The 21616-nt window shown below is 42.6% G+C and overlaps 1 long non-coding RNA gene and 1 gene segment (V, D, J or C); one reads left to right on the top strand and one right to left on the bottom strand.

Moving 5' to 3' along the window:
- The first annotated feature begins 8184 nt into the window (after positions 1-8184).
- On the top strand, positions 8185-8574 carry LOC144697996 (Ig mu chain C region-like). The segment is given in 1 exon segment: positions 8185-8574. A coding segment is annotated over 1 exon segment (390 nt).
- A 2848-nt stretch (positions 8575-11422) lies between these two features.
- The window catches only part of LOC144698245 (uncharacterized), a 37425-nt gene continuing 27231 nt past the window's right edge, over positions 11423-21616 (bottom strand). The window contains exons 3-4 of one of the 3 annotated variants that reach the window (XR_013580468.1): positions 20524-20625; positions 11423-11471 (exon numbers count right to left, since the gene is read on the bottom strand). This is a non-coding gene — a long non-coding RNA (uncharacterized LOC144698245). Of the gene's footprint in view, positions 11472-13095; positions 13212-20261; positions 20626-21616 lie in introns of those variants that run through there. The other 2 variants (XR_013580467.1, XR_013580466.1) reach the window with 2 other exon arrangements.

The following is a 21616-nucleotide window of genomic DNA, read 5'->3' as shown; positions in this document are numbered from 1 at the left end:
AGATGGAGTTTAAAGTGGATAAACGTGAGGTTATCATTTTGGTCGAAAGAATAAAATGGCGACTTATTGTTTAAATGGAGGGAAACTTCAGAATGCTTCAGTGCAGAGGGACCTGGACGTCCTCGAGCATGAATCGCTGAAAGCCAGTGTGCAGGTACAGCACGTAATAAGGAAGGCAAATGGAATGTTGGCATTTATTGCTCAAAGAATAGAATATAAAAATAGGGAAGTGTTTGTTTCAACTGTACAAGGCATTGGTGAAACGGCACCTGGACTATTGTGCACAGTTTCCCCCTTACTTGAAGAAGGATATAGCTTCACTGGAGGTGGATCAAAAGAGGTTCATTAGATTGATTCCAGAGATGCGGGGCTTGTCTTTTGAGGAGAGATTGAGCAGTTTAGGCCTATACTCGCTGGAGTTTAGCAGGATGACAGGAGATCTAATTGAGGTATATAAGATTCTAAAGGGGATAGGAAAAGTAAACATGGAGGGAGTGTTTCCCCTTGTAGGGCATTCGCGAACGAGTGGCCATAGTTTTCGTCTAAGGGGTGGTAGTTTTAAATCAGAGATGAGGAGGAATCACTTTTCTCAAGGGTCGTGAACCTGTGGAATTCACTATCTCAGAGTGCAGTGGATGCCGGGACGCTGAATAAATTTAAGGAGGAGATAGACAGATTTTGGATAAGTAACGGGTTGAAAGGTGATGGGGAGAGGGCGAGAAATTGGAGTTGAGGCCAAAATGAGATCGGCCATAATCGTATTGAATGGCGGGGCAGGCTCGAGGGACTGAATTGCCAACTCCTGCTCCTAGTTCCCATGTTCTTATTACCTATTATGATATTACCAGAAAAAAATGTTGACACACCCTACCCAGTGAATTCGCCAAATTCCTGCAGGCAAAATAGAACAGAGTGATAGGGCAAATGGATATATTTTCACTGAAATAGGTCAAATAGTATAGCCTCGTTCAGATAATCGTTCCAATTGCCAGTGTGGATTCTATTTGCTGCTGGGTATCGGTACAAAAATATGCATGTCAGATGAAAACGACGAATTGAGCAGAGAGGACAGAGAATGAGTAAGTGGAAGTCACCTGTCACTGGTAGGAAGTTCCAGATCAGGAGACTCCCGCACTGTCAGCCGAAGAATCAGGGTGATGTGTGGAGGCTGGGCGGGTTGTTGGGAGGGCGGGGCGGGGGAGGTTGGTGTTTGGATCACATCCCCGCCAATCGCAGCAGCCCCTGAATGAGGAGCGTTAATTGGCTCGATCTGGACTGTGTCTCGAAATCAGGTGGATGTTCCATCTCAGGGAGCTGCTAACCAATCTGATTGGTTGGCAGTGCTGTTTTCCAAGCAGCACCAGCGGTAGCAGTGGGCAGGACACACAAAGACCACCGACTCTGAATCTCGAATTCCAGGGTCATGTAAGTGTCGGGTGTTTCACCGCTGGCAGGGGAGATGATGCCGGGGGTGTGCAGAAATGGTTAAGCCGTCCTTACGCAGAGTCTGGGGTGGAAGGAAGCGAGCATCCGTGGTTGGCAGTCTTTGGGAGGGCGTCCGATGTAGAAAGGACATAGTGGTGCTAAGATAGTGTCATGGAGGGTAATGTCCTTGGGACGTGTCGTCCAATGTAGAAAAGGGGCGACCCAGGCCACACTTGAGGAATGGTGGAAGGGGTTTTGCCTGCTGGGGGTGACTCACAGCGCGGCACCCACTTCATGACCCTGGGTCCCAACACCAGGCACTGAGTGCCTTGAAGGAGGCGACCTGCCTCTGTACAGGATAAATTGTCCTGCATGCCACGCGGTGACAGATCTGCCTACAGCTCCGTTCATATCAAAATCCTTAAGTGATTATTAATTTCTCATTTAGTGGTCTCAATGGGCAGAGAGGAATGTCGAACCCAAACATTCCACGCTCAAACAATGAGGCTGAAGGCGGGGCTTTTACCCACTACCTTCCCTCTGGATTAAACGCCCTCCCCACCTCAAACCAGCTCACTCGAGAGGGGAGAAGGTTCCGTCCAAGTGGTCAATAATAGCGAATTAAAGGCCTCAATTCGGGCGAGCGCAGGCCACTCTCCCCAGCAAATTTGTGAACACTTCGCTTGCGGGTGGGAGGGCGGCGGGAAGGCAGGCCGGGTGAATTGTTATCCCCTCCTACACTGCCTGCAAACTTGCCAGTGAGGGTTGAAAATTCTGCCCTACTTCTCACTTTCTGCCTCCCTCTCCTTTCTACCCTCCTCTAGGCTGCCTCTCTTCTTTATGCCTCATCCGTTTTCTTTGATATTTTTCTCCTTTATCTGGCTAAGACAGATTTGTATCCGCCTGTGTTTCTGTTTCCCTTCCTCTCTCTCTCAATTTTCTCTCTCTCTCTCTAATCTCGCCCTCTCTGTCTCTCTTGCTCTCTCTCTTTCTCTTTGTGTTAAGGTTTAAAGTCTCCGGTAACTCGGTATTTTTCTCCTCCTCCCAGACACTCAGTCTAAATGATCAGTTCAAAGTGTGGTTCATGTCAACATCCATGTAAACAGCACAATTAAAGGTTAAGTTCAACAATCATCAGTGAAAGACCTGATTTGTCAAGCTAACGATTGTCAATGACATTAAAATTCATGTAAAGTAAGCAGAATCTTCAGCATTAAAGCCTCCTCGTGATTTTAATTCTTTGTTTCTCACTTATAGAGATCACAGTGCTTCTCAGAGATCCCTCACTTGAAGATATTTGGATCAAGAAAACTGCCACCTTAGTGTGTGAAGTGTTGTCCAAATTTCTCAACGAGGCTGTGATCACCTGGAAGGTGGATGGAAAAGTGAGGACTGAAGGTGTTAAAAGCGAAACAGGTACACAAGATGGTAACCTGTACCTGACCATCAGCCGCTTGACAAGCAGCGTGGAAGAGTGGGAGAGAGGGGCTGAATACTCATGTTCAGCAAAGGACAATCTATCATCGACTCCGGTATCAAAAGGCACACGGAAGAAGAGAAAAGGAGGTAAGGAGGTAATATCAATATGCTCACAAATATTGCCTTGTTGACGAACGGCAATGGAGTTAAGGCTAATAATGGTTTAACTTTTGTTACAGTCGAGCCAGTGAAGCCAAGTCTCCGGCTCTTACCTCCATCACCAGAAGAAATTCAAAGTGCCAAAGCTGCAACCCTCACTTGTTTGATAAGAGGATTCTACCCGGACAAAATAACCATTTCCTGGGAGAAGGACGGAACTGCTTTGAGATCGAACTTCACCAGTTTCCCCACTGCCCTTGAACAGGACCAGACCTTCAGCACAAGGAGCATCCTCACTTTACGTGAAGCGGAATGGAAGACAGGAGCAAGGTACACCTGTGCCGTCTCACACCCATCGACACAATCCACCGAAAGTAAGACCATCAGCAACAAGAAAGGTAAAAACGGTTTCTCAGTTTGTATTTCCACAATCAGGGTTTGTGCTTAGGTCGACAGCAATACCGAGGAAAACGCACACTAGCAAGTACATTCCTCTAGGTTGCTGGGACTAAAAAATGTATCGGAACCAATTAACGTGGCCTAAACTCCCAGACAGCACAAGCATGGTACGATGCTCAGCACTCAATATGTCCGCCTTCACAAGCAATTTGAGAATCCAGTGATAATAAGGGGCAGTATAAGAATGTCTGGGACTTCACCGTATTCTGGTAATGAGCACTTTATTTAGATGGTGCTAAGCACACCTTAAGGCACACTGAGTTCCACACTGTGTTGATAAGGCTTTGCGCAGTCCACTTCACTCTTTGCTTCCTGCTTTAACAAAGCACAACAGAGACTGCTTTTCAGCAGTGAATTCAGAAGCAGAAACAGCCAGTTACCAGGGAGTTGAACAATTGAAGCAGTTTTGTATAATTCTAGTCTTGAGACCGACTGAAACAAATGCATTCGAAGTCACCGGACCGGACAAAATAACATCTTCATGGACTGAAACTAATCAGGTTTATTCATTTTTATCAATTTAATCGCCTGTGATAAACGTTTTAATTTCTGGTGGTATAGATTCATTTTGGTTGAAGACAAAAAAAAAATCTGCAGAATGATTTACCCAAATCCTCAGTGATAAGGCCGGGAATATTCAGATTTCCCGGGAGGCTGGATCCCCACACTTTGCTGAGTTCATTGATCTTGACCTGTGGTGACTGGGTCCTGATAATTGGCCTCAGTGCCTCTATATTTGTGCAGTAGCAATAGTATATGGTTTGATTCCCAACCTACGTTAACTATCCAAGCACCAATTTGGAATGAAAGGAGGGAAAATTCGGTGTGATGCATTCAGGGCATAATAACGTGCCGGTAATTTCTGCATATGCGGGTTCATGGAGATGAACCATTGGCTTATGTTCGAGAGGTGACGAACAGAACTCAGTAGTGAGCAATGGCATTAAAGGGGCAAATACTGTGACTGACGCAGCCACACTCTCTTAAACCTCGAACTCCATCTGATCGCTGAGCATCTCTGCATTGCAATGTCAATCTACTCATAATAATGTTCCCTAAATTAGGCTGTTTTTCCTCACTGGGTTAATCAAACTGAAGTGGTGGCTCTTGGAATTTACAGTGGCCTGGGCATATCCGGTAACAGAGGAGGGACCCTTTATTTGCTCCTCCTACGACCTGAGGAGGCATCATCGGAGTCGACATTCTGCTGATGGCAAGAATGGACGGGGCAGTGTTACATTCACAGTAAAGTAATTCACAGAGGAGTTTTACCCGGATGCTGCCTGGTCTGGAGGTTATTAGCTATGAGGAGAGGTTGGAGAAACTTGGATTGTTCTCACTAGAGTGACGGAGATTGAGGGGCGACTTGATAGAAGTTTACAAAATTATGAGTGGCATGGACAGAGTAGATACTCAGAAGCTTTTTCCCAGGGTGGAAGAGTCAATTACTAGGGGACATAGATTTAAGGTGAGAGGAGAAAACTTTAGAGGAGATGTGTGAGGCAAGTTTTTTACGCAGAGGGTAGTGAGTGTCTGGAATTCGCTGCCAGAGCAGATGGTGGAAGCAGGTACGTTAGTGATGTTTAACAGGCACCTTGACAAATACATGAATAGGATGGGAATAGAGGAATACGGACTCCGAAAGTTCAAAATGTTTTAGTTTGACAGGCAATATGATCGGCGCAGGCTTGGAGGGCCGAAGGGCCTGTTCCTGTGCTGTACTTTTCTTTGTTCTTTGTTCTAAAATAGGCTGCTGATGCACTTTCTCCTTGCTGACCCACTCACAACGGGATGTGATCTTCGCTGACTGGGCCAACACTTATTGCCCATCCTAAGTGGCCCATGAGAAGGTGATGCTGAGCTGCCTTGAACCGCTGCTGTCCATGTGGTGTATGTACACCAACAGTGCTGTTAGGAAGGGAGCTTCAGGGTTTTGACCCAGTGGCAGTGAAGGGAAGGCAACATATTTCCAAGACACAATCCCTAGCTGGAAATATATTTGTCATTTCTGTCACTGTCATTGAGTCAAAATCCTGGAATTCCCTTCCTAACAGCGCTGTGGGTGTACCCACACCACAAGGATTGCAACGGTTCTAGAAGGCAGCTCACCACCACCTTCTCAATGCCAATTATGTATGGGCAATAAATGCTTGCCCAGCCAGCGAACCCACATTCTGAGGACCAAAAGCAATGGACATTTGACAGGGACACTCAAAGTGACATTCCACGTTGGATCTTATACCTTAAGATAATGTTTATGTGATACAGTTAAACGTCTCATGTTGTTTCATTTAGTTACAAGGAATACGTTAGAAAATAACCTGAAACATCCCCTTTCCTTTGCTAGAAGGATGATCTGAGCATTTCAGTGTTGAAATCAGCCCCTTTCAAACAGGGGGACTTTTTTTCTGTCAAATTGTTGCAAAATTCCTTCTCGTGGATACTCGGTTTGCTGTTTAAACTCATTGAGGTGGCTCGTTTTATGACACTCAGTCATTATTTTTCATTTCATTTCCTCATTCCCTCTAAATATTTTCTTTTGCTGCCAAATGAGAAGAAAATATATAAACAAAAGGCTGCAATTCCGAAGGGGTTGCAGGAACAGAGGGACGTGGCCTTATACCTACGCAAATCATTGATGAGCGTGGGGAAGCTGGGGACAATGGTTAAACAATGAGAACCAGGGCTGTACAAACAGAGGCAGAGAGTTCCAAAACAAGGAGATTATGTTCAAACTTTATTCGAGTTTAGGTCAAACCATTATTTTATAATGGGTCCATTTCTGGGCACCACAACTTAGGAAGAATGTGAAAGCTTTCGAGAGAGTGCGGAAAGGGATTGTGAGAATTATTCCAGGGTTAAGGGAATCAATTACGTAGGTAGATTCTACAGGGAAGGGCTGTTCTCTTTGGATAAGAGGAGGTTCAGAGGAGATTTGTTAAGTGGTTAAATCAGACACCCCAACTGGCAAGTAAGTGGTCACATCTGACAGTCTGGATAAATGTTGGTCTTTCAGGGAATCAAGTGATATGTGCAGTGGGCGGGGAGCTGGAGATGGAGACGAAGGTCATGATCATAATGAATGGCCGGCGAGCCATCAGGGATCGAATGGCCTGCTGCTGCTCCGATTCCTTACGTTCTTATTTCCCTGACCAGAAGCAGAATTTTATTTTTTTTAAACTACCCCACTCACCCCCCAACCCCCATTCCAGCCCTCCGCCCCATTTTTGTTAGTAACCCTGTTATTGCTGTCAATGCACAGATAGTATAGAAGACCTGTCCATTGTCGCTAATTTAAACTTTGAGTACCTCTGGGCCAGGAATATCATGGTAAACTGATGGATTTCCTCACTTTACATTATGCAAAACAATTGTTTGCTTAAACTCAAAATTCCACCGGCAGTCCTTCCGAACCTGGGCGGTATTTTACTCTCTCTAAAACATTCCACTCCCTTAGTGAGAGAGTGAACTTGATGTCAAATAATGCAGAACATCTACAAAGTTTTGTTCAGGGCACGCGTCCGCCCTTTGATCAGTCCTGGGAAAATTAATTTGGGGCAAAACATTGGGTCATAAATAGAGGGAACTTTTAATTACGTTACATGAGTGGGAAAAGAATTCGGCACCTACAGGCCACTAGACAGCGTTCGACCTCCAGTATCAGCGCAAATAAAATAAAATATTCAGTCCCTGTCATTGGGTAATTGGCGAGCCGTGGAAACAATTGCAGAGAATATTATTCAGAACATGATCCATGGAAGCCATAGGGATGAAAACAATAAGTCTAGGAGAGCACAGCATCCTGTTATCTCAACCAGCAACAGGGTAATAACAACTCAATCACATTTCAGTAAGTACTGTTTCACATTTTTAGAAGTCTGCAGTGGTTGTCATCCGTGATTTCAACATGAGAACTTGAAACAACCATTCGCTTTTCTTTCCAGCTGATTGCCATGGGCCAGACATTTCTGTCAATATATTGAACCCTCCCTTTGAAGAGATATGGGTTCAAAAGACAGCGACCATTGCTTGTGAAATCCTTTACAGTGATTTAGAAAACGTCAGCGTGTCCTGGCAAATGGATGGGAGAATGAGAACGGAAGGAGTTGAGACCCAGAATCCTGAGTGGAGTGGAAGCAATTCGGTCATCGTGAGCAAACTGACTGTCACTGCAGCAGAGTGGGACAGTGGGGTGGAATATGTCTGTCTCGTAGAAGGAAGTAAATTACCAACTCCTAAGAGACGCTCAACCAGGAAATTAAATGGTAAGCACAGATAACACTCCTTAAGGGACTGGTCCAATTGCTAATGGCCCCAAACGAAAATAAAAAAAGAACAGGCCAACCGTTAAATGTTAGTATAATCAATGAAATACAGTCCCGGGTCCTGCCAGTCACCACGTTGATGAAGACTATGGTTAAAAAAAATGTAAGAAATGTGAAACTGCTGCTCCCCCCACCCCCAACAGTGTCAGCATTTTTTAAAGTGCTTTCTCCAACTCTTTGGGGAAAAAATCGGGCCACAAAGCAAACGATGAAAAGAAAAAAATATGAATGACAGCCACGTGCAAGGAAAAAGATCTTTAAACCTCAGAGATTGGAAATATTCCAAATTTCCAAATATATGGTATTTCTAAGAGAAGAAAATGGTTAGTGAAAACTAAACAATATACAGAGTCAGATTAAAACGTATTTGTATATTTCTCTCTTTACAGTTGGCACAATGATTAGTCCCAAAGTCTACATTCTGCCTCCGTCAGAGGACGAGATCGACACTGAGAATACGGCAACGCTGGTGTGTCTCGCCACCGGTTTTTATCCTGCTGAGATTTACATCGCTTGGATAGCCAATGGCACCCTTCTGGATTCAGGTCACCCGAGCCAACCGGAGAGCGAGAAAGGAAATGGTTCCAGCTCCTTAACCGGCAGATTGAGACTCACCGCGGCCGAGTGGAACAGTGGAACCACTTATTCCTGTTTAGTGGGCCACCCGTCCCTCGAGAGGAATTTAATGCGAAGTATTAATAAATCCCATGGTAAACCTACTTTAGTTAATGTTTCGCTTTTCCTAACCGACAGTCTGAAATCGTGTGCAATAACCCACCATGATTGACCAGGCCTTTCCTGTAGAAATGTCACCGCTGTGAGGTTCCTAATTATTTCAACATCGTAATCAGCAAATCTCCCAATCATCTGACCTCACAATCACCCTCCAGGGCAGCGAACGATTGTCCGCATTTTATACAAGTTGCCACATTATCAAAAAGCTCATGAAGGGTTTAGTGAGGCTATTTGATATACATAACATGGTTGGTTTGTCTGTATGTGGCAAAACTGATTGCAATAAAAGCAAAATGAAAACTTGCTGCCTTGCCTATTCATGGTTTGTGTGTGTGTGATATCTTCGTGGTGATCATTAATAATTTGAAGCAAATGCATAAGATATATATGTTCTAATATCCAAAATGTGCAACACGCGTCTGTTCCCCCACATTTAGAAATACTTGTGGGGCCTTCAAGCAGATTACACAAAGCATCAGCGTTCTTTCGGAGATCCTGTGATTTATTCTTTGGCAATGAGGTATTTAGCTAGAGGGTGGATTGAATAAATTGGATGAAGGTACGCTCAACCTCTATAGTAACCAACATTCACCAAAACTGATGTTTGAATGGTTTCACTCTGATAAATCAATTCTAGCCTGAAAATCACCTACAATTGAGAGCCTTCTAGCTTCTGGGTATTTACTCGTCTTCCATGTTTCAACCCTATGATGCACCTCAGCCACATCATTTGAAATTGCAATTCTTTATCCCACTTGGCCGCTGACAATGGGCTACCTCACTGCCCATTCTCTGTATTCTCCACTGCCTCTCACTTTTGCGCTGCATGTCTGACAGTCAATATTAGGTGAGTACAGGTTGTCTCCTCGAGGATCGCAAAGCTATCGTCTTTGAAGCCCGCCATACACTCCATTACCACGCCTCCGCTTCCAAACAAAAATCATCCAAAATTCTTGAGCCGGTGGCCCAATTCACGGCATGTCCCCATTTAACCATCACTCTAGTGCTGGCAGCAAGTCAAATAACTACACAATTTGAAAAGTCTTATCCCTGTTTTTAAATACCTGCATGGCTTCTCTCCTCGATCAACTGTTTCTTTTTATAGTATTCATTCGGGTAGTTTTTGTGTTGCTGGCAAGGCCATGTTTCGTCCCTAATTGTCCTAGAGAATATGGCGGCGACCTTTTCTCTTAAATCGTTGCAATCCATGTGGCGTATGATGCGCACAATGCTGTAAGGGATTACAGGATTTTGACCCAGAAATAATAATGGATTGGTGATATGGTGACAAGTAAAGATGGTGTGCAACTTGGAGGGCCATTTTCAGATGGTGGTGTTCCCATGCATCTGTTGTCCTTTTCTTTCTAGATTGTAGTGGTTCCGCGTTTGGAAAGTGCTGCCAAAGTAGCGTTAGGGAGTGGCTGGAGGGTCTCTTATAGATGGGTCACACTATTGCCACTGTGCGTCGGGAGTGAAGATAAAAATGTTTAAAAAGTTTAACGTTGACGACCAAGCGGAAAACTTTATCCTGGCTATTGTTCCAGTCAGCCTGCCCTCCCGGATCTCCACGTGCCTCCAATTCAGATCTAGTGAGCATGGTCAATTTTCTTTCTTTCGTCCTCATTATTTCATGGGATGTCGCTGGCAAGGCCAGCACTTGTTGCCAAATTGCCCATGAGCTGATGTATTTCTAAGCCATGGTGGAGGGCAGTTTAAAGTCAACGATACTGGTGTGGTCCTTGAGTCACATGTAGGCCGGACCATGTAAGGGTGGCAGGTTTCCTTCCGTCAGGGGCATTAGTGAAGCGCATCTGGTTTACAGCAGTCAGTGGTAGTTTCGCGGTCACCATTACTAAGGCGATTTCTACTATTACTTGCTCACTGACATCACTGTGATGTCACCAGCTCCCCATATCACTTATAGAATACTATAATATTATATTATATATTATATATATTATAGAATGCCGAAACACTAAGCTCTACAAATGCATCGTTAAACCTGTGCGCTACTTTAACCTAACTCTGCTACTTCAAGAAGCGCATTAAAGCAACGTTATTTTACAAAGATTTGGTTACTTGACCTGATTGGATCTTACTTCACTTGGCATCAGGTGCTGTCTGATTTTGCTCCTATAAAGCACCTCGAGGCTTCTCTCGGCGTTTATCATGCTGCAAAACTGCAACTTGATGTTGTTGTGCAATGAACGATCGATATGTATAATTTCCAAATATCGCATTTGGAGATAAGCATTGACTTTGAAATTATCCCCGTATTTTTATTTTTAATTACAGCGGATATCATTAACATTTCCCTGGCTTCTGAATCAGAAGGTTGTGGCTTAATCTCCTTTCCACAATTCTGGCACTTGATCGAGGCTCATAATGCAGTCGAAAAGTCTGAAGGGTGCTGACGTCTTATTGCTGCTGTGTTTCATTTGAGAGGCTTATTCTTGACCCGATCCGACAATTCAGGCGCATGTTGAAGGCTCCATGGAGAATTGCATGAGCAGTGATATCTTCCCGATTCTGTTATCTCTATTATGTCCAGAAGCAGCATTGTTTATACTGGCTTCCTATTTGCTCCTTTTGTTTTCTTTAGGGGTTTTATTTTAGTTTAACTTGCTACGGACTCAAACACTAAAGTATTTAAATTATTGAAAAAGTATTATTATTTCCCGGTGAAGTATTTGGGAAATCCTGACTCAGTGAAAGGTGATCTACGAAGCAGGGCATGACTTTGTTGCCACCATCGTCAATCTTGCTCAACTCATAATTTAACAGAGAATCTGTCCGTATGTCCAACGTGAAGCGGAGGCACCAAGAATTGATTTTTCAGAGAGATTCTCAGTCTGCAGTAAATCAAATGGTCGCATTCTTGTCGCCAATAGCTGCGCTGTTTTTTAATTCCCCCTTGTTTACGTGCATCAGGCCGCTATTTATTGCGCCCTGTTGAAAAACAAACTAAAATTAAAGTCGCAGTTCGGAGAGTTTGTTGTTAGATCGCCTTAACAGGCAGTCCACAAACATCCTCACAATCTGAAAAAGACCCATGAAAGTTTGGATGGGCAAAACAAAAACATCTCAACCAGGGATCATTGCACAGTTCATCTTCTGGAAAGTGCATTCTGGCAGAACTTTCTGTTATAGTGGGTTTGCTAGGCGATCAACATTGCAGGAGTACAATACTTCATCCATTGTTGATCTGAAATCTCAGTCATGTCATGGAAAAATGTATGCATGGTCATGTCAGAGAATATATGTCCAGTTGACTGCCTTGATGTACCTGCCATGACTGACTGACCCAGAGTTAACCAAATGTTGCTGAGTCTCTGAACCTCCAGTAGTTGTAGCTGCTCTTTTATGTGTTATGGGATCTCTCCATGCTGGAAAACATCTCGCTGAGTGAAGGAAGCAGTCTTCTAAAGGGTCTGGCAGCTATCTATGTTGAAAGCTCATAGAGTGGCAGTTATCCAGGAAAAGAAGGAGGCCATTTGGCCCATCTACCCGCAGAGTGTTTGGTGAAGCTGTGTATATTACACTAAATATCCCCTACTTGGCTTACGTTCAAGTGCAATAGGTTCGTGAACACAACTTATATCCGTGTCCTGCACAATTTCAGTCTTTGAATTATCTCGGTACTATTCAGTTTCATTGACTCGAGTCCGGTTGAACAGCTTAAACAGCTGGCCTTACTCTAGTACAGATATTTCTGTAGATCGCCTGATCCTACAATGCATCATCAGTTCATTTGGATGAAGGGCACATGGCCTGGTATAATTCAGGATAGAGCAGGTAATGAAGGATCGACACTCACTTTCTAATTGTAAAATTGGAAGCTCTTATTTGGTTGTCTAGAAAACGAGGCCTGTCAATTCACTCAACTCTCATAGAGGGAAAGCTAGCATTTGATGAGAACGGTGAATTTGATACAAGGTGACAATGTTTATTCTGTTGTGGTGCAGGTACTCATAAAATTACGATGCTTCTGCATTCACTTAAGCCACCTGCGCTCAATACAAATCGAAATATCGGCCAGGACAAGCACCATGGGACAGCTTGCAGAATTAGAGAGTTGATAGTAGTGACACATTCAGGGGATTGAGGGAATTGTTAACGTCCTTTTTAATCCAGGCGCTCACAGTTCCACCCCACAGGGTAACCATCCCTGTGGCGTTACTATGACATAATGCTGGAGCTGCCATAGGGAAATATATGATACGATGTATTACAAAATTCACAGGACCTTAGTAACCGAGTAACCAGAGAATTGTAACCATAATATATCGCGATAGTCGTAGGAAAGATGATGATACTGCAATGCTGATGGCATCAATAAAAACGCAATCTGATGACATTGGGTAAAGACTAACGCCGCTGTTCAGATTATACAGTCAACATACATGCACGTTAACCGGTTTAAATACTGTGGAATCATTTGTTTGTACCGGCGAGTAACCTTTGCTGTAAAATGTCAATAATTCCTGAGAGGCGAACATAAACTGCGCTGATCAGGCACAGCTCAATCTTGAGGTGAAATGTGACTCCGCCCCCATTTTCCTGATGATCTCTTTGGTGAGTTTAGCCTGTGAACTGCAAGTGATTCGAGCCTGAGTACACCATTCTGTTCAGATAGGGGCCGAGTTCGCCTTGTAAATAGATTTTTGATTATTTTGCTGTTATCAGAAGCTAAAAGAGTAAAAATAAACTTCAATCACATGTGATTGATCATTTTTCACGGAAAGGTGCAAATGATGCACACATTATCATTTAAAATACCTCCTCTGTCCTAGGTGCCCTGTATGAACTCGATTGTCACCACCCAACAATCATCTACGTGTTTTCAGAAAATTACTTGAATCGAATTAAGGTCTTTTCATGTTCTGTTACTTTGACTTCCAATGCAGCATACCCCTTCCAGCTGCCGCCTTTGTGTTATATCTGGTCTATATTCAACCTGATCTCATTTATAACACACTCTGTTTATTTATTCTAGAACGTCCCCAAATAATGGAAGGTCTGGACGACCAATTGGTAGAGGAAGACGGATTAGAAAACTTCGATGAGGATGTAGGCACTGCATCAACAGTAGTCGTTTTCGTCATTTTGTTCATTCTAAGTATGATATACAGCTTGTACGTGACAGTCCTTAAGGTAATGATGGCTCATAGTAGTACCGGGAAAATGTGTAAATTTATTAAGCAGTTGAGTTTCTTCCCGAGATATAGCAAAGATACAGATGAAGAACTAAATATTTCAATATTTGCATAATTTCAACCTTTCCCACAGCGTCATGTTGAGTTTCATTAGTAATTTCCATCGACATATTTTATAAGCCTCCCTAATATGAAGATTGAGGAAAAAACTTAATGCATAGTAATATTATTGCCACATTAAACAGAAGAATATGTCAATAATGAAAAAAAGATGCATTGTTTCTAGATTCTGGATCTTTAGGCTAATGATCCGATACAGTTGCTGATGTAATGGCAAATCCCTTAAAGCATTGAGCATGAGGTTTCTGAAGTCACGAGAACTTTTCTCTGAGAGAAAGGGTTTGCATGTAAACCTGGATCACTGTAAAGAGATGAAGAAAGTATTGATTGCAGATTGATAGGAGATGGATCGATGTGAATAGATGAGAAAATAATTTACTATGATTGCTGGGAGGTGGAATACAGTGCGGGTTGAGGAAAGCACTAGCTCACAAGTATGTGAGGTTAATCACTGTGAAATGATTAGGTAAGTGTAACCTATGAAATGATGGGAAATGGATCACTGTGGAGAGACGAGGAAAACAGTGACTATGGAAGGATAGGAGGTGATGTGGCCGTTGGAGAGATGAAAACAAACATTGATTATGGAATCTTACCTAACAGGAACATTGTTAACAGGTGAGAAGGGAATTGACTACGGAAGGAATGGAAAAAATGTTAGCTTCAAAGTGATAAGCAAATGATACAAGACGAAGGTCGGTGGGCACAAAAATCCACAATCATAGAAAAATAAACTATAGATGTGGGATTCAATATTAGCAAATGACAACAGTTTAGGTTAGGATTAAACCGAAGTGGAAAGTTTATGTCAAGAAGTATTCAAAGGGAAGTTAGACAGCTGGGTGCTCACCCTCCTCCGCCTTTCATTCAGATTGTGGCTGATCTGTGCTTTAGCGAATTAAGCACACCTTGCCTTCATGTTTCTTATTTTGCCTAACCAACAAACGCCTGTCAAACGCAGTTGTAAGCATTTAAATTGGAATCCAACCTCAACATTTTTATTTCCATTTGGGCTGAGGGGAGAGTCTTTGATTGCATCCAGCCAATGTGTAAAGAAGTGTTCCCTCGATTCGTCTCTGAAATACCTAACGCTACTTTTAAGGTTTTTTCCGCGTTGTTGTCGTATGGTTGATTTTTGTTCTTATATTATTACTATATTAACAGCCATATCAAGTTATTATTTAAACAACTCAATTAGATCACCCTGTAATCTTCAAGGCAACACAAGCCGAATGTGAAGATCATGCTGGCATAATTTTAACCGTTTTATGACCGGTGTCGCTCTGGTGAATCTCTGTTCCATCCCTGCACGCACTTCCTGATGTGGGCTTCCCAGAACTGAACACAGTAACGAGAGCTTTATACAAATGAGACAAGGCATCTACCCCTTTATATTCCACCTACTCCATGCCCAGGGTTAAAGCCAACTATCCATTTGCTTCCTTAACTATTTGTATTCCTTTCACAATAACTTTAAGGGTTTCTGTAGTTGGAAAGCTAATTATTCGAGATGTTCTATAGTTTCAACCGTCTCATTGTTAGAAAATAACAATCGTCTATCTTTCTTAATTTCAGACTAGATGGCCTCCCGTTTCCACAGGGAACTTTACCTATCATTGTGCAGAGCCTACCCCAATCCCCCATTGATTTAATTTTAGGAAGACCGTTTGAGACTTTCTACTCTTTGCTGTGCTGCTTAAATTAGCATTGTCATCAAACTGAGGTGTACGGATCTCTATTCCGTCTTCTCAAACCGTTTACAAGCATCGCAGAAAATGTACATCCCAATTCAGAGGCGCCCTTTCCAGAGACAATTAGCAGACAATTCTAACACTGGAAGCTCTTTCCATTATTTACTAAAATCTACTCATAATCGTTTCTATTCCAACATACCAGGTTTTCAAGTGCCTCCACATAAGTGAATGTTTTATTCCTGGTGCTATTCCAGTGATTCTCATTGATGCTGTCGCTAAGCCTTTAAATCCTGAAGGGTAGTGCTCAGAACTGGAGGCAATACTGATCTATGGTTCCTGGAATATTCCCCACCTCTGGGGCGAGGGGAGCTGGCGTGTAGGTCAATGGCATAATGTTATCCTTTTTTTTGTACAGGGTGCGTCATTGATAAGCTTCCATCCCCCTGTGACTTAACCCATATCAAAGCAGAACTGGAACGTTGTGTCCAGGAAATCTGTAATTGTAATCCGTACATCACTAATCCGTTTCGGATGCATCCCATCCAGATGGGTGAATTTTTCACTTTGTGCACTGGCAGAACATTAACTTCTTCCCTTGCATCTGTGTTTCTTCTGTCTGTTTTTTCTTTCCAGTGCCACCTCCTGACTGACATTTGCAGCGTTATCTTCTTCCCTGAAGACATATGCAAAGTATTAACTTCGCCCCTAAGTCGCTCCCTCTGCCTCCAGAACAGAGTTAACTTTCGCTTTCTATTCGACACACCCTTACTTTGGCTACACGTTTTCTCTTTACATGTTTAGAACAGAGGTTTAGACTCACCTCTCTGTTACCGGATAATCTATTGCCAAATGCTCTTTGCCACTTTTATTTAAGCTCTTAGCTCTCCCTTTGTGTGCTTTGTGTAACCAAACTATCACCATTCAGAGAGTCTCCTCTTGTTCATTTAGTGTTTTGCTTACAGTCTTTCATTTCAATCCATCTGGAGCACATCACCTTTCCATTCACCGAAATTAACGCTACCTCCGTTGAATATTTTCACATATGATTAGTTCTACGAATCCATATGTACTTTAAACATAATGATATTATCATTAGCTTCCCATAATATCTCCGTATGCTACATACTTCACTTAATTCCTTAGAGCTAGATCCGACACTGCTTCCTTCCTTGCTGGGGGGTAAAACACAGTGACCATGAAAACTATCTTATCCACATTGCCGGAGTTCCTCCATGTATTTTTGTTTGATACTGTTTTATTCAGCCTCGTATAAGAAATGATGCCCCCTATCGCCACTACGATGAATTTCTCGCAAATTTCTGTGATGTTCCTGTAGTTTTGCTCCTCCATTTCCTCCCCACTATGTTGTGGTACACCAAGCACTTAATAGTTTTTCTGCTATTCATCAGTTCTACTGAAACGAATTCCGTGTTTGAACTCTCAAGTACACCAACACTTTCTCATGCTTAAAAAATATATTTGATAAATGTGCCACCCTCCCCCTTTTCTTCCTTCCTCATCTTTCCTCAAAACATTGTCGACATAATTACAAGATTGCGATGTCTTCCCTCTTTTCATCTAGGTCTCCATTATTGCCATTACAACACGATGCTATGTGGCCTATAGAGCCTGCAGCCCAATGATGTTAATTAACATTTACTGGGAATTAACACACATGGACACGTGATCTTGGATTGTTTTGCAATTCTCCCTACATTAACCCTTCTAACTCGGAGCTGTTCTTCAATCAAATCTAATTTGTTTCTTTACGCCCTCTAGTTCTTCATCTGCTGGGTGGGGGGTGCGCCTTTTCTGCCATACTCATTTAAAGCCTCCGCCACGATTTGGTTAATATTCCTGCGACGGCATTGATTCCAGTCCTCTTTGTGTGCAAGGCGTCCACCTTGTCAGGTCCCAGCAAACCCTCAAATGGCCCCACTGACCCCATGTTTTGAAGCATCTTCTGAACAGTTTCGCCACTCGCGCATTAACCTGGTTTATGTTGCTGCTCTTGCACTAACTGTCCTGTAGCACTGGGAATAATCGAGAGATTGCCAACATGAAGGTTGTGCTCTAGGTGCTGAAACTATTTTAGTAGTACCTCAATCCTTTCCCTACCTATATCATTGGTTGAACATGGGCCGTGACGTTTGGTCGTTTTCCTTCCCATCTCAAAATCTTCTTCATCCACTCAGTGATGTTACTGACTTTGGCACAATTGAGTTAAAGCGAAACTCATGTTGGTGGTGGCAGATGCGCCGGCCAATTCCCCGGACTATCGAGTTCCCTAAGGAACTGCAATCCTCCACTTTGTGATTCACCAACGTGTTTCAATCTGGCCCATAATGACGTGGATGATTACTAGACAGCTCTACTCAAAGCCCTGCAAACCGATTTGAATATGTAACAATCCTGGAGGATTCCTGTGAGCATTCCCTTAACCTATCGGATGGCCAACCACTTACTAACCTCCTGAACACTGGATCGGCAGGATGACAACCTCCTGGGGTTAATGCACTTCAGGAGATTCTCAGGCCCGCAGTAACTCCAGCTGCTCCTCGATTAATATACACGAGTTGTTTGAGTTCCTTTGCACCTTACTCATGTTTATTATTTTATTCATGTTGGAAACATGATGTTTATTTAAGAATTTTGATCCGGGAAATTTTGATGTCCTCTACCGTGGGACCTTAAACCGAAGTCCCGTTTGCTTCCCCAGACAGAAGCAAGCGACGCTATGAAATTATTTCAAGGAAGGGCAGAGAAGTTCTCCCCGAAACCCTGTTAAATATTTATCACTCAATCAACATCATGAAAAGGAGATTATCTGGCCATTATCACATTGAGCTTTCTGGTAGATTGCTGTGTGGAAATCGACGGCCACGTTTCCTGCATTACAAAACTGATTACAGCTCAGGAGGACTTCAATGGCCAGAAAGCGCGTTCTGAGGACGTTCTGAGGTGTTGAATAGCGATCCATAATTGCGATTCTTCCTTTTTTTATTAATATTTCCCTCCCTTCTCTATAATTAATTTCCAACTTTCTGTCTATCTACTTATTGATCTATCATTTTGAACAAAGACTTATTCCCTAGATTGCACTTGGTTTTAGACCCCTCTGTATAATCCAGTAGGAGAGCGACACATTGATACAGAGTTGGAGACAACGGGTATGTCTGAAGTTAAACAAGTTGCTAAACATCAAATTATGAGCAATTACACATTCAAGTGTGAACAATGTTTTTGCTTCTCTCTCACACTTGATATGTTTCACTCATCTCTCTAGTTTTCCATATCTCTTTCCGACTAACCATCTCCCAACCTGTCATCTATCTGTTTATATCTGCATGTACTTAATAATATTCCTCTCGTGCACACATACACACACACACACCAGAAGATCTGTGGCATTGCACAGGGAGGATCGGGAGCAAATAAAGCTTTCACGTGTAGAAATCAAAGGATAATTAGAGCAAGGGTATTATTCAGTTCACATTACAAAGTCATTTTCTCAGTCCTTATTTCCCCGATGGCATTATAAATTCCTAACTGCACATTTGGAATGTAAATTGCGAACATTCGCTTATTAGGTAGTGATTACAAACAGAAACTAACAAAAATGTTTTTTCGGCATGCCCATCCTCTCTGACAATGCTGTAGATCTCAATCTATACTTCAACCAACTGCACTTCTCTCCTCCCAAAACTGCAGTAGGTTTAACCATTTAGCTACAATGCTGTTCATGTAAAATCAACGTATTTTCTAAATCTTACGTCTGATCCATGATATTAAAATGGAGAATTTAGATACTTACTCACCTTGTGAGATTGTACTGCAAAGCAATTAACTGGAATTCGAAGGAACAGAGGAGAGCATTTATATGATTACTGACAATACTACCCGAGAGGGTGCATTAGACCTTGAACAGAACATGGCATTTGAATAGAAAGCAGTTTAATTTTGCTTGCCAGTAAAATAATGACAATTTTTGTGCACGCAAAAACCATGTGAGGACCGGCTTTAGACGCGTAGGGATAGTCAACGGTAATAATGTGGAAATGGGAACGTTCTGAACAGATACACACAAATAAAGAAAATTGTTGTCCAGGTCAATATTTCATTGAAAGCTAGCGGGTGATCAAAACACTAATGGGATGGCGTTTTTCTGGTCCAAACATATTGAGTAAGCAGCAATTTTTTTAAAAAAGACCATCGTTCAAATCTCATTTGGAATGCAATGTTCAGATCATAGGAACTGCAGATGTACTACGTTTGGTGTGCTAGGAGTCAAGCAATGATTCACAAGTATCGTCACATTTTTTTCTGAAAATTGTATAAGTATTGTGGGGTATTTAAAATCCGATAACAAATAATTCACTTTAAGATCGAGAAGACACACGACAAGTGAGATTTCCTGTACTTGGGGTTCTGAATGTTGATTGTGGGGGGTAATCACCCAAACCCAGAAAGCTCCTTATCTTTCACGATAGTTATCCATAGTATTGTTGTTGTTGTATACCCCTGACTTTTCAGTTGAACTGTACATCATCTTTCTCATTGCGGTACTCACTGGGATTTAATCCTACGCCTTTTTTCACTGCAGGTGAATTAGCTGCTGCTGACCAGAGGGCACTTCAGCTTCATATTCAAAGCTTGTTGGTGAAGTTCTCTTGGGGACGGATTGTGTCACTCTATCAGCGTTAGCAGCTGCTCCATTGCAGCACTTCACCTTTTGGTTGCTGCATCTTCTCAGCCAATCCATGGCACCTCTGCTTAATTTACTTCTATTAGCTCATAAATTAACGCTTTTTTTCTTAAGCAGCAGCGCTGAATAGAATTGAGCATCATTACAACAACCCATTATGTTCAGCAAATCCCACAGAATCAATTAAAATAAATTGAGAAGAAAGCATTGAATGCTGCTATGTGTTGTACTACTTTTGAAATAGTAGGTTTGTTTCCTGTCTCAGTCATTTGTTAAATATTTCATGACAATTTGAATTGGAAAATTGACAAGAGAAACGCCCTTACCACGTCCGTGAGCTCGCAGACAACCCACCATGCTTGTCGAACCCGCCCTTGTCCAAGGGTGAGTTAAGGCTCGCCGGCTGTTACAGAAGGTCAAGGCATTCCCTATAGGAAATGAAAACACACATGTGAATAATCCTAAAAATGCATTGTGGAAACAAGATCTGCAGCTATATTAAGCATTCATCTGGTCACCACTTATACTGATAATCCCATTTTGTTAAGGAAAGACTTTGTCTACTGGCGTTTGTTCCAGAATTGTTAATAGACCATATCTGAATGTGGAAATGATTTAATTAGTGCTGCGTAACTGAGCAAATTTTCAAAACGTTTTGTGCATATCTCACATACAGCCCCCAGAGGAGCACAACATTGCATCTTCGCTTACCAGCGTCATGCGAGTAACATAGACATTGATTTCTGGCACAGTCGCACGGGCTTACATCCTTGTAGACACCCATTGGAAACGAAAGGCATACCTGACTGCTTGTTAGCTACACAGATTCCTGAAACATATGTTTAAAAACAAAACCCGTGTTTCGACACATGCTTGTGAATTTCTCTGGAGGCTTGTTGCTCTGAGATCCCTGATGCCTCCAGATCAATTCCTCTGAAGGTCTATTTCTGGCCAAATTTTTAACACGTTTGAAGAAATTCCGTTAAGGACACAAGAAGGGAGAACCTATATCACAGAATCACAAAATCATAATGGCACAGAAGGAGGCCATTCGGCCCATCGTGTCTGCACCGGCTTCCCAAATGTGCATAATGACCTAGTGTCATTGTCCTGCCGTTTCCCTGTACACCTGAGCATTGTTAATATTCAAATAAACATCCAATGTCCTTTTGAACCTCCATTGAACCTGCCTCCTCCATACCTCCAGGCAGCGCCTTTCAAACCCGAACCACGGTTTTGTGAAAGTGTTTCCTCTCACATCGCATTTTCTTCATTTGCAAATCATTTTAAGTCTGTGTCATCTCGTTCTTTATCCTTTAACGACCGGCAATAGCTTCTTCTTATCTAATCTATTCAGGTTCCTCGTGATTTTGAACATCTCTACCAACTCCCCTCTTATCCTTCACCTCTCCAAGGAGA

The sequence above is a fragment of the Cetorhinus maximus genome, chromosome 23, assembly GCF_964194155.1.
Source record: "Cetorhinus maximus chromosome 23, sCetMax3.hap1.1, whole genome shotgun sequence".
NCBI classification, from domain to species: Eukaryota; Metazoa; Chordata; class Chondrichthyes; order Lamniformes; family Cetorhinidae; genus Cetorhinus; species Cetorhinus maximus.
This window is presented reverse-complemented; position numbering and strand designations above follow the sequence as displayed.